A 14,454-nucleotide genomic window follows, 5' to 3' on the forward strand; every position below is an offset into this window, starting at 1 on the left:
GGGAAGGGGGGAATGGGGAGGAAGGGGGAGGAAGGGGGAGGAAGGGGGAGGAAGGGGGAGGGAGGGGGAGGGAGGGGGAGGGAGGGCTTTCTTTTCAGCTTTTATATCTGACTGAGATGACCGAGGTATTTATTACTTATATCCTGATATATTATGACATAGATGTCTTCGCGTTTTCCAATTCTTCTGTATAGTAAATAACAGCTGGATTTACAGATACAATTAAAGTTTAGAGTTACAATTTTTTAAAAGATGTTAAAAGATGAGGTTAAAAAAATATACTAACAACGGAGGAGCACTAGCCTGCTAGCCTGCTAAAGAAGAAATTAATTTCTTCGCACTCTCGCCCCAGCGCATCTCGGCCTACGCGTGCGCCACAGAATTTCCAATATTCGAAAACAAAACATTTCCGAATAACCCCGAATGAGAGCCGGCTAGAAGCAGGCTAGAGGAACACTCCAGCAACGACATCATCACCTTTACATATACAACAACGTCATCAAGATTGATCCGTAAGATTTTAGAGCGACTTTTCACGTCAAAATATAACAAGGCGGGGGGGGGGGGGGGGGTGGGGGGGGGCGTTTGGGGCGTTTGGAGCCCACCAATGCCGTACATCGCTTCCAGAAATAGCAAATATTGCAATATCTTTTCAAAAATTATTGTATTTAATGCAAACGTCAGTACAAATTCAACTATTTCAGAACTTAACAAAAAGTGTAGCTTGCCTCAAAAAGACGTGACAGACGTGTCGTAAAACAAATTGCATCGCGTCTGATATCGAAATCCAGTTTACCGCAAATCACCGTATTTGTTTACAAAAACTCGCGTATTAAACTCATATCCCGCGTACTGAGAATAATAAGAATATCAAAATACCGCAACTTTATAACAATTTTCTCGAAATACCGTAATACAAAGAACCATAACCTCCCCTCTTTTTGTCACCACAAGACCACGGACTTAGTTGTACATGAGCGTTTTGTACACCTAGCGATGTAAATTTCACTCTTGAAGCTTACAGTAAGGTTATATTACAAACAGTTGGAGGGTAAGCCAGCTACCCAAATAAGATTAATAATGAGATTAAATTAAATTTATTCTAGCAATTTAATTTTTTTCGGGGAGTACATGGTGCATCAAAAGTTCGTACACTTTTTAAATTGAGTGAAAAAAGTCTTACAAAACAGCAGCATGACGAGTGTTGCATATGATGAAAATACTTCATTGTATTCTGTGAATGCGAAAAATCAATAGCCAGATAGGCCGCCTTCATTCTTTATTCCTTTTTTTATGGGTATGGAGTGAAAAGGTCCCTAAGAACGGAGATACCTCTTTAGTAATTTTATCGTCGTCGGCGATGGATCAATGTAACTTAACTTGTCCAAATTACCCTAAACACTTCACGGTTCATGACTAGGTTTATTGGCTGGTCTTTCGTCCCTTTCAATGGAATTTGGCAAGTTTTGTTGGCAACATTTGGTAAGTAACTTTAGCTTTGTGAACTGGAGTTTCGTTTTGTATGAATGCTGTTTCGATTAGTACTGAACACCCTTACACTTGTTTTAGTAGCTGATCTTGGGCATGGGAATTCCTCGAATCTCCTCGCTTGTATATTTCTTTGATAATTGTATTTTGGACGACTTTTGTCAGAACTGCTGGTCTCCCCAACCTGGTCTTGTCAACAGCAGCGCTCCGACCTTTTGATTATTTTTAGCTATTTACGTGCTATTTCCTTAAACAAATAGCCTGATGACCTTAAAATTGCTGCCTGGGCTCTAGAATAAGTCATTTTTTCCATTTTACGTTTTCTGACGCTCCTGATGCTCGTGAAACTTCGGCAAATAGAACTCTCTCTTCACATCAACAACAAAAATGGCGCGAAATGTGCATTTCGGACTTCGCATGCGCGCAACATTTGACGGGAAAATGGAATTTTTTTCAAGAACTTATAGGACTTCTTTAGGAATGTTAAACAATGTTCGTTACTTTTTTAAACTGGAAATAAGGTATGTGGTCAAATACCCAAGTTTGGAAGAATAAAATTAACGCATTTAAAAAAGTGTACGAACTTTTGATCCACCCTGCATGTTCCCAAAAATTTTCATATTATCTTCCAAATTACTTAAAACTATAAACATGAGGCGAAAATTATGCATTTCTCAACATTTTTTTTCTTAATGTAGATATACTTTTTTAAGAATCTTTTTTTATAAGAACGTGCGCCCTAAGATTTCACCTAATTTTAAGAACATGCTAAGAACATGCCGAGGCTCAGATAGCAGAATTTTTTTTAGTCCTGATCCGTTCTTTTTATGCAGAATCAAATTCTTCTAATGATTCTAAGATAAAAAGAAACTGGGATGAGATGTCACTGTCACTAGCACTCACCAGCGACAGTTCACTAAAATAACTACACACAATTCTAGCAATAATGCTAAAAAAAACTAAGCATTTTTTTTCGTTTTCCCACTTTCCGCTCTTATGTTGTTATGTTTTTATGAAACATTATGTTACTGTTATGAAAACAATTATAAATAGAGCTTATACATGGAAAAAGTAATCACATTCACAAAGAAATTTCAAGATCGTTAATCAAGGGAACAAAATCCCATTCACCAGCGACATTTAAATAAATACACATAATTCTAGTAATAATCAAATTAAACTGAGCATTTCTGCAGACTTTTCTGGTTGTGACATAACGATCTTATGCTGTCATGTGGCTAGTGTGTACCAGGCATTACACAGAATGAGCCGACATTTTGATTTCCCAGAAAAGCATGTGAACCAGATCAAGTGTTTTGAGCCTGCATGTACATTACTCTGAAATGTCAAATATCTAAAACAAACTTCAAATTACCCGTTTATCAAAAATATGTTAAGCAGATTCGGACACAAAGTTTTGACCTCTATTAACAATATCTGATCTCACTAAAGCGTCTTACAGCGCTAAGAGGTTTTATGCACTGTACCTTTTTGGATAGGTGTGTTTTTGAAACATTATTTTACAGCATTCATACAAAAAGGCTATAATAGCTTAGATTGCCTTGTCTTTTATCACGTATCGCGTTAAATATTTTGTTTTCTTTCTAGTTTACTTTTACTCTTTTTCCTGGCCGGAACAAACTCATTTCGAGCAAAGAGACTCGGAACAGTCATTTGTCTTTTTTCACTAGAAAAAAAAAATGGTTGTAAAAGGAGAGAGAAAGAGTTAAAGTTCGTGTTGGTCTATCAAAAGAGCATGTTGCTTTTATCATTTACTTATTGTATAAATAAGTAACGGGAACCTACAATCAGTTGGTCTACTGACGTCACCAATCTCCGCCAAACTCGACATGTGGGTGGGGCGTGTTGACTTTTGATAACTCCAGCAGACGTCCTTTTACAACAATTCTAGGTGTAAATTTGCAGTATAATCTTATCGGTTACTGAGTGTCTTTGATGTAATAAAATTGATGTAAAACAGAGTGGAGTGGCCTTAACCACGACACCTACGTGACACAGGCAATTCGCGATGCAACAAGTTTAGCTCATTATGATTGCAAATTATCAGTTAGTACAAAGGGCGGCGCGTCACAAAGGCAGGCCATTTGTTTGCAAGAGACAGAGCCTCAATAACTCGCAAACAATTAATTCCTTCGAGAATTCTAGTATGCATTGTTTGATTAAAGATTTAATGATTGACCACTGAATAATCATTCGTAATCCAGAACCGGTAGTACTTCAATTATATGCGCAGGTCTTGTCACTTAGACTAAAGCGATCAAGAGAGGTCTCGTAGGAGGTTAGGTGGACAAATGCTGGTTTAATTCTAAGAGGATGGAAAAGTTCAAAGTGCTCGGGAAACTCAAGAAGAAAGAGTTGGCATTCGGTGTTAATAACGTGAAGGGTCTGAACGACAGAGAAGAGAGGCTGCTTAAGGGTACAATTGGCTTGATAGAGAGACAGAAGAAAAAGACGCTCTTTAAAATTCAGACCGAGGTCAAAGTGATCCAATGTGACTTAAAGGAGACTAATGCAGTGCTGAATTTGTCGGATCACACGACTTTTAGGGATAATGATCATTATATAAGTCCAAAAACTAGGATTACTGATACTCCGAGCGTGTGGTCAAGTCAGGGAGAGTTGGGAATGTGCGAAATTAAAGAAGAGAGGAACAGAGGGCCCGCAGCGAAGAAACTAAACTGCTGGCTGGACTCCTCTTCACAGAAGGCGCGAGGTAAGATAACATGAATAACAAATGGTTTATCAGAATTGATTTATTATTAGGGGTCAGGAAGTAATCTGCAATTATACTTTCGTTGTTACAAATAGTTGTTTTATCTGTTAAAAGCATGAGTGCAATAATTTATATAATAAAACCATACCAAATTTAGCTTTGTTATCCTAGACATAGATAGTTTACACACCAAACAACACACATTAATGAGTCACACATACAAATTAAAAGTGCTGTATAAACACACGCACTTACCAACTGCGAATACTTGTATACAATATACAATAAACAAATAAAACTTTTAAACATGTCAGGCGCATTCCAAGGGTTGGCTTAAAGGGGGTGCACATACATAGGTATCCTATGGAAAAAGCATAGTATTTAAAGATTCCTTAATAAGAAATTACCCACTTTTTGTCCGCCAAGGGGGGGGGGGGGGGGTGCGCGCACTCTCCTGTGTACGCGTCTGCATGTAATCATTAAAGAGCTGGGAAACTGCTTTCAAATAATAAGAATCCTGCTCTTTTCTATCCTATATTTTGTTAAATTAAATTCCAAAATGTACTTATTTATAACTACAGCGCATTTGATGAAACATAAAAAGTGCGTTTTAAAATGTAGATCCTTATATCATAGTTCCTCTTGCCCGGGTGTGTTTTCCATATCTGTGAAAAATAATTGACTATGCAAATTTTCAGGAGCAAAAAGAATATGTTTAACGTGTTTATTGTACAAGCACTTATTGCACGCATTCTTAGGCCCGTGTCAAGCACCACTCAGCGGTAGCATGACTTCTGCCTGTGTGTAAATTAAACATTAGTGGATTGCACAAAAAAGCAGCTGATCAACATGGCTTCTTTTCATAAGACGATCTTTTATCAGATGAAATCAAAGCAAAAATCATGACACTGATAAAATATTCGTCCACTTTGAATGCTTTGATTCGAACTTGCTGCAAGGTGCACATTCGACCCCGGGCCATGTTGCTTTTGAGCGAAGACAGTACAAACATGAGCTAATATCCTGAGCACAATGCGTGACAATACGCTCTGTTTGAGTAATACCAAGTCAATACAAGGATTTGTAACGCAAAGGAAGGTATTTTCAAAGTACGTCAAGGGTGGGCGTATTTTAGTGCTAATTAAACAACCCCTTATCGCCTCTTACCTCAACAATCAAACTCAGAACACGTACAAAAAAGGTATACATAACAAGAGGTTTCCGGTAACTACACAGAGCGGAACTTAGCCTAAGGCATAGTATGGACCCGAACATTAAAGAGATTTTAAGGTAGACAGGATGATTTTAATTTGATTAAATTAATATTTGCCAGATCAGCCACACTACCACACTTTTGTTTTCATTCAATATTCTAAGACATTATTATTGTAAAGAAATTTCGAAATGACAACCTAACCTGCTTAGAACATTGGCATATAAGTAAGATGATTATAAAAATAATTTACAAGTTTTCTGTCATGTCCTCAGATAACGAATGCACTCTCGAGCAGAATCCCACTCCAACGAGCTGTTCACCACAGGGAAGCCGGTCGCCCCAGTTTTTCAGGCCGCGCAACATCTCAACAGGAAGCATGCCGGGATCGCCGCCACGTAACAGCGGCCACATTCTCCGAAAACAAGCATCGCATCCCGAACTCTTCAGAGAAATTTCGAGTCCATCACAGACTCGCCGGGACGTTTTTGTTATGTCCTCAGATAACGAATGCTATCTCGAGCAGCATCCAACTCCAAAGAGCTGTTCACCACAGGAAAACCGGTCGCCCCAGTTTTTCAGGACGCGCAACATCTCAACAGGAAGCATGCCGGGATCGCCACGTAACAGCGGCCACATTCTCCGAAAACAAGCATCGCATCCTGAACTCTTCAGAGAAATTTCGAGTCCATCACAGACTAGTCGACAGGGACTCGAGCAGCTCACGAACACTCCACGACTGTTACGTCGACAGCGCGATTCCTCCGAAGGGCGACTTGTGAACTCAAACGAGTCTAGCCCGATGGTGCCACGAAAGATTCCGCTAAGCCGAGTTCGGAGTCACCCTATTATAAATGCCGAAATATCGAGCCCGAGTACATGCCGAAAGAATGTTAGATTCAGCCAGTCACCTTTATTGCGCAAAATTTCATGCCCGATATTAGATGAAAAACCTTCCAAGGACAGGAACTATGTCACACTAGGGTCATACACCGGGAGCAGGACATTATCCCGCATGACGATTGAGCTCCCTGATGTAAATGAACCTTGTGGCTCCCAGGGCCATGCGGATAAGGTCCCTTTGCGCGTTAGTCCCAGTAACAGTAGCTGGTGTCTGTCTGATAAGGCCTTACAAGATAAGGTCAACCATTTCCTGGACAGTATTCAGATAGCAGACGATATTGAAACATGAGCACCAGTCAAAACAATTCCTAGACAGTATTCAGATCTAGCAGAAGATATTAACACATGAGCACCAGTCAAAACAATTCCTAGACAGTATTCAGATCTAGCAGAAGATATCAACACAGGAGCACCAGTCAAAACAATTCCTAGACAGTATTCAGATCTAGCAGAAGATATCAACACAGGAGCACCAGTCAAAACAATTCCTAGACAGTATTCAGATCTAGCAGAAGATATCAATTCCTAGACAGTATTCAGATCTAGCAGAAGATATCAACACAGGAGCACCAGTCAAAACAATTCCTAGACAGTATTCAGATCTAGCAGAAGATATCAATTCCTAGACAGTATTCAGATCTAGCAGAAGATATCAACACAGGAGCACCAGTCAAAACAATTCCTAGACAGTATTCAGATCTAGCAGAAGATATCAACACACGAGCACCAGTCAAAACAATTCCTAGACAGTATTCAGATAGCAGAAGATATCAACACCGAAACATCAAACAAAATAATTCCTAGAAAGTCTTTCGAAAGTAAACGACACAAGAACACCAGACAAACTACTCAGGCGTTAGTCTCTTCAGGAATCTTTTATAGTACTCCGGGTTCCTGCGTGGGTGGTTTGACTTGGATGTTTCTGTGTGTCTGGGTTGGTTATTTGTAACATCTACGCTATAGTCTAAAATATCCGGTCACCGTGAATTTAAAAATATCCCGAAGTGGTTCTGGTTGATCAAAACACGATAATTAAGTGTTACCAGCTATGTGTTTTTCAACTACTCCTCAACTACCGACTACTCCTCAACCATCTTCTCCTCAATCATGACTTCTCTATCATCACTTCAATAAAGCAGTGCCATCCAGTGATCCCAGTACTTGGTACCTCTCATTACACAAAATTCCCTGCAATTGTTATGATTATTTTGATTTGATACACACACCACGTGTACAGTACGCATCATTTAACCCATTCATCGAAAATGTCAACTTTTCTTTGCTGGAAACAAAAACATGAGGGATACGTTACCTGGTGTACTTACACGCCACAAACAGACCTAAAGACAGTGTGTTACTTGGTGTATTTATACGCCACAAATAGACCTAAAGCAGCTGCTCCAAAATATAATGCAGGAAATATTAAGCGCCCATATATTTCAACACCCCCACCCCTGGACACGCAGCTATTGACATTGCTGGGCTCGCCAGAAGTGGATGGAGTAGCTTGCATGTAAATTGGATGTGACGCAGTCACCGGAAGTGTAGACGCAATTCTCTGATGTACGTCTCCCGCTCCAGACGATAGGATCACGTGATCAGCTCCGCTCGTGGCGGGAAAAGTCTTTTTAGTTTGCATTAGTCTACTATCCGGTGGACATTCCTCGAAAGCAATTACCCTTCTATTTTCACAATCATTACTTGGCAATTGAGGCCATCGATAGATAGTGTTCTTTAAAGACAAGAGTTGCCTCCAGGATGAGAGATAACGTACACTTAAAAAACAGCTCCAAGGGAACCAGTTAACAGCCCAGCCAGCAAGCCCATGATATAGATTAGGCATCCAGTTTAACCAGTTGTGGTCGCATTCGCTCAGCCAAAATGCAGGAAACTCCCCGATCTCATGGTAGGAGAAGGTGTTACTGGCCAAGTCAGATGGGTAGACATCATCCTCCACTCGCTTCTTTTCACGATGCTGGGAGGGTGGGTGTTTGCGAGGCGCTTTACCCTTCTTTGTTCCTTGCCCTTTGCCTATGAAGCACCGCTTCTGCTGTATTCTCGAGTTGGCCGAGCTGTTGTTTGGTCCGGCATTCTCTGACCTGTAATACATTCCGTATTTACTAAGGAATTTATAAGACGGTGAACGACGAGCAAAACCATAACCTCAAGTTGGAAGAATCATTTAGGGAGATTTGCTTTTAAGGGACACTAGCTTTTACCGCACACGGGCGGGTGGCTTGTGAGGAAGGGGGTTTGGTAGGGGCTGGGGAGAGGCTTGTAGGGTTGTGGTAGTGGGCGGGTGGGTGGGTGGGTGGGTGGGTGGGCGGGTGGGTGGGTGGGTGGGTGGGTGCTTACCTCACGTGGATGCTTCGTATGAAATACCATGAAAGACCTAAACAGCCGCCTAACGTCAGCAGAACAACAAACACCACGACTTGCGCTATATCTACAACGGCAAAGAAAAGTATCATGTAATAATAATCTCTCTATTACCTATCATGTACTACATCTAAGTTGCACTTAGAGAATCCATGTGTGGTAACCCATAGTTCTTCTTTGTTATCTTATAAATAAACAAATGGGCGTAAATAAAAAGTAACCCAGGTTTAGAAAGCTGTATTATCATGAACCAATGCGGGTTACGACAGAAAGAACATCGTGGTGTATACACCTATTGCAAATGAGGTTGAATTTGAGAATACACGTGTCAAAATGGCTACATCCTTGTCTATGAAAGCTATGTGGAAGTTTAGAGCCTCTAAGAAAATAACAGCAACAATAAGAAAATAACAACTTTCCCAACCTCTATTTGTTTTTATTTACACGTGTTTTTTTTATTTACACGTATCAAAATGGCTACATCCTTGTCTATGAAAGCTATGTGGAAGTTTATTTGAGAATACACGTGTCAAAATGGCTACATCCTTGTCTATGAAAGCTATGTGGAAGTTTAGAGCCACTAAGAAAACAACAGCAACAATAAGAAAACAACAACTTCCCCAACCTCTATTTGTTTTTATTTACACGTGTTTTTATTTACACGTGTCAAAATGGCTACATCCTTGTCTATGAAAGCTATGTGGAAGTTTAGAGCCACTAAGAAAACAACAGCAACAATAAGAAAACAACAACTTCCCCAACCTCTATTTGTTTTTATTTACACGTGTTTTTTTTATTTACACGTGTCAAAATGGCTACATCCTTGTCTATGAAAGCTATGTGGAAGTTTATTTGAGAATACACGTGTCAAAATGGCTACATCCTTGTCTATGAAAGCTATGTGGAAGTTTAGAGCCACTAAGAAAACAACAGCAACAATAAGAAAACAACAACTTCCCCAACCTCTATTTGTTTTTATTTACACGTGTTTTTTTTTATTTACACGTGTTTTTATTTACACGTGTCAAAATGGCTACATCCTTGTCTATGAAAGCTATGTGGAAGTTTAGAGCCACTAAGAAAACAACAGCAACAATAAGAAAACAACAACTTCCCCAACCTCTATTTGTTTTTATTTACGCTTATTTGCCTATTTATTTGATACCCATGAAGCACTGCGAGTTACGCCACGTGGATTTATCTCCAAATACTTCTTCCGACCTTTCTTACCTCCCATTGAAACTTGCCAACAGCTTGTAAAACACCCGTTCTGATTTTGAGCAGCATATTTATTCTTTTACTTCACCTATTTTTAAGAAAATATCATGTTTTAGAACTATTCGAGTTTATCGAAAAGCATCACTTAAACGCTTGACAATCAATTGAAATGAATACTTCTCAAAACGCGCGCACTGTTTTGTAACAATTGCAAAGACGACCGTCCTCGCGCACATCTCGTGGGTTGGGAGTTGGGGGATAACCGACATAGGCGAGCCTTTCAAGGCACTCCCCGCCAAGTCATAGTTCGAGAGTGTAGAAAATGGCACTCTACATTTGGGACTGCAATTCTTTCGTTTTCTCGACGTCGTATTGTTAACGATGTTAAGCAGAAACACGATGGGGCGGCTACAAAAACAGTGCGCAGAATCAAAATTAAATGGCCGTCGCTCCAGAGTAAAAATAAAAATTTGAACGAGAATGACCCCCTTTTGTTGCTTAACTAGCGTGCGCGAGCCTGCCATTCCAAAAGTCACGCGAGTCGTGTTGTGTTACTAGCGTGCGCGAGTTTGCCATTTCAAAAGTCACGCGAGTCGTGTTGTGTTATGCCTAGTGCACACTAGCAACATAACAACATAACGACATGGGCGCGCGCACTATGTTTAGCCCGACATAACGACATGGACATAATGACATAAAAGAAAAAACATGTTTTTTCTCTGTCCATGTCCATGTCGTTATGTCGAAGATAAGAGTGCGCGCGCCCATGTCGTTATGTCGCTAGTGTGCACTAGGCATTACTAGCGTGCGCGAGTTTGCCATTCCAAAAGTCACGCGAGTCGTGTTGTGTTACTAGCGTGCGTGAGGTTGCCATTCCAAAAGTCACGCGAGTCGTGTTGTGTTACTAGCGTGCGTGAGGTTGCCATTCCAAAAGTCACGCGAGTCGTGGTTGTAAACTCCGACTCGGGAAGCGGAGTAAATCTCCCAAATTCTATAGGTCATACAAGATTCAAGAGCCCATAAATACTCTTTTCCTGATGTTTTAGCTTAGTAAGGTAGTGGGCTATAATTGTTTTTCCTGAACAGCTCATTTTCATTCTCTGTAGAAGACATAGCGCAACTATTCTCCAAACATGGTGATGACAATTACCCATTTTACCCGCGTATAATCCGCAACCCAAATTTTTAGGTCATTTTCCAAAAATAAATTAAAAAAGCAAGGAAAGAAGGACAGTGAAAAAAAGGAAAAGTATCAAAATAAAGGACTTAATCTGCTTGAAAGTAATAATAAGACGAAGGTTCCATTTACAATTCTATTTATTTACATACGGTAAATGTTTTTCTTCACCTGAACTTGGGGGAACTGGACTGGACTATACGCAGTATACGGTAATAATAAGGATATACTTTTTCAACCTGGACTACGGTTTATAATATGGATACACTATACTACCTGGACTACGGTATATAATATGGATACAATTATACAACCTGGACTACGGTATATGATACGGATAAACTTATACAACCTGGACTACGGTATATAACATGGATACAATTATACAACCTGGACTACGGTATATGATATGGATACAATTATACAACCTGGACTACGGGATATAATATGGATACACTTATACAACCTGGACTACGGTATATAATATGGATACAATTATACAACCTGGACTACGGTATATGATATGGATACAATTATACAACCTGGACTACGGTATATAATATGGATACAATTATACAACCTGGACTACGGTATATGATACGGATAAACTTATACAACCTGGACTACGGTATATAATAAGGATACAATTATACAACCTGGACTACGGTATATGATATGGATACAATTATACAACCTGGACTACGGGATATAATATGGATACACTTATACAACCTGGACTACGGGATATAATATGGATACAATTATACAACCTGGACTACGGTATATGATATGGATATACTTATATAACGTGGACTACGGTATATAGTATGGATACACTTATACAACCTGGACTACGGTATATAATATGGATACAATTATACAACCTGGACTACGGTATATAATAAGGATACAATTATACAACCTGGACTACGGTATATAATATGGATACACTTATACAACCTGGACTACGGTTGATATAATATGGATACACTTATACAACCTGGACTACGGTATATAACATGGATACAATTATACAACCTGGACTACGGTTGATATAATATTGATATACTTATACAACCTGGACCACGGTATCGAGAATCGGGGTAAATATCCAAAATGAATAGAAAATTTGCCCTAGGCCTTAATGTGGAGTAAATCTCCAAAACCCTATGGGTCATACACAATTCAAGAGCCCATAAATACTCTTTTCCTGGTGTTCTCGCTTTTTAGGGTGATGGGCTTCAATTGTTTTGGCTGAACAGCATTTAAAATAAGTCTTCTACAGGGAATTGAAGAATTCTTTTTAGGTAAAATTGTAGCTCTTGTAACAATTGTAGCTCGCTGCCTTAAATGGGCTTTAATTTTTTTTATGAAACAAAACTTTTAGAATTCGCTGAAATTGGCTATTGCTGAGTAAACAGACACTTGGCATGATAATGCAGTTTGTAAACTCCATGACATACGAAGCGAGGCGGACAATAGCCAGGGTCTCGCAGGTAAATACGTGTTTTGCAATTGGCTTAGCCAGGCAGTACAACACGAACAGAGTGTAAGAATGATGAAGGTGATCAGGATCATGAACATACGCGGCGTGTCTTTGAACCGGTACCTCTGCGTCTTCGCTACGGAATCAAGGCCTCCTCCGATCACACGCTGGCGGCGTTGCTTGAGAAAGCGCGCTACTTTGATTGAAATGACGAAAAAAATGATATTCGGAAGGAAGTAGAATATGACGATGACACCAATCACGAGGACATTGCCAAAAGGTGCGTCTGGTCGATTGTGACAGCCCCAAGTGTACACATTAGGCGTGATGAATTCCTGTGTCCTCCGTACGAAGATCATGGGTACTACGCCAATCAACACCCCACCAAGCCATGCTGCAATCAATAGTCTCTTGACAAAAAACTGTGTAGGAATCTTCATAGGATGGAATATGGCTTAATATCTCTCAAATGACGTCAGCAGCAAGTTGAAGCACGTTTATACAAGTGAAGACGTAAGGGAAAAAACGGACAAGCTTACAGCCCCAGTCTCCCGAGTAGGTATTGGTAATAAGACTGGAGTGCGACGATAGGTATGCCGACCGTACACTGAAGCAGGTTGCAAATGGTTACACTCAAAAGAAACGTCACCGTAAAATTTCTTTTAAAATTGTTTTTGGTTTGCTTCTTCTGCTCTGCTTGAAACCTTCTAATAACAAGATGTAGAAGGCTAGGAAGATGGATCTTGTGGAAAGGCCGATATGAGAGAACACGTAGACAGATACGTAGGTGTGGTTGAGGGAGTGGTTGCTGGCATTGGACGTGAGGGTGAGACCGACCATTCTCAAGTAATCGCTGCAAAAGAAAACGTTCTCCTGAAAGAAACCAACATATGTCACCATCAATACATAGTGTGCTTTCGGATTTCTGCCATAGCTTTGTCACACGTAGAGACTAGAAAATAGTACGTGCTTTGTTAATATAAGAAAAAAATTAAGTCATAATATAAGCAGTCCAAAATGATGCATCATGAAGATACATCCAATCACTAAAACGTGTCAGGATTATATCACACCAAAGTGCAGCTAGTTAGACATTTATTTAATATCAAGAATAGCTGTCCTCATCTGCATAAAGAACCTATTATTAGCAAACGGGGGCGCTATACATTCGAACTAATAAAATTTTGGCAACACTGGTTTTGAAGTTATTTTTCAATAAATCACAACAATAAAGTAAAATGAAAATGTGTTAAAAGTGTAAAAAGCACCCTTTAAAAAAGAAAGTGCCAGAATAACGATTCATTGCGTTTATTCCATTTTATATTTATATAAAGATTAACGGCTAAATTAACAGATATTTATTTTTGGAATTGTTTTTTTCTTTTGAATGCTGACATGCCAAGCACCATAGAGTACAAGACGTGCCCGAGATACAAACCAATCACGGTATTTATGGGTGATACAATGAAATCATAAATTGTATGTATAGTATATCCGATTTGAAATAATCAGCAGTCTCCCTAATTGCAATGATTACAATTAATAAATTAAGACATCCGTTTGATGCATCTACAATCAGTTCTCTGCAAAAACTTTATCTTAGTTTAAATTTGTTCTTGTTTTGTCTACCGGAAGAAGCCAAAAAAAAGACCTTTTAAAAATCTCTTGGAAGGCCTGGACATTAATAAAACTAATAAAGGTATAAAGTTTGCGCGTCATTTTGATTTAATCCTGTATCTAAGAAGGAATATATGGCATCCTTAAGTAGCTCGTCCTATTTAACGACAATAGGAACGAAGGTACTCATTCCATAACGTTGGGCGATTTTAATCGCTAAAACTTTTTTATTTCTAGTG

General features: G+C 39.4%; 2 protein-coding genes across 3 annotated transcripts; one reads left to right on the top strand and one right to left on the bottom strand.

Annotated features, from left to right (window-relative positions):
• Nucleotides 1–3,698: 3,698 nt before the first annotated feature.
• Nucleotides 3,699–7,490, top strand: LOC5513244. Of its 2 annotated transcripts, XM_048725476.1 has the most exons (3): nt 3,699–4,222; nt 5,711–6,661; nt 6,879–7,490. In XM_048725476.1, exons 1-2 carry the CDS (start codon nt 3,823–3,825, stop codon nt 6,625–6,627), a joined length of 1,317 nt encoding a protein of 438 aa, XP_048581433.1. In that variant the 5' UTR covers nt 3,699–3,822; the 3' UTR covers nt 6,628–6,661; nt 6,879–7,490. The 2 variants fall into 2 exon arrangements, with proteins under 2 accessions (XP_048581433.1, XP_001633492.2); XM_001633442.3 differs by having other exon boundaries at nt 5,711–7,490.
• A 193-nt stretch (nt 7,491–7,683) lies between these two features.
• Nucleotides 7,684–10,246, bottom strand: LOC116618731. Its single transcript, XM_032382786.2, has 3 exons — nt 9,948–10,246; nt 8,694–8,784; nt 7,684–8,437 (listed from the first exon to the last, which is right to left on the bottom strand). The coding sequence occupies exons 1-3, from the start codon at nt 9,952–9,954 to the stop codon at nt 7,693–7,695; spliced, it is 843 nt and encodes a 280-aa protein (XP_032238677.2). The 5' UTR covers nt 9,955–10,246; the 3' UTR covers nt 7,684–7,692.
• Nucleotides 10,247–14,454: the final 4,208 nt, after the last annotated feature.

Source organism: Nematostella vectensis, chromosome 3 (assembly GCF_932526225.1).
Source record: "Nematostella vectensis chromosome 3, jaNemVect1.1, whole genome shotgun sequence".
NCBI lineage: Eukaryota > Metazoa > Cnidaria > Anthozoa > Actiniaria > Edwardsiidae > Nematostella > Nematostella vectensis.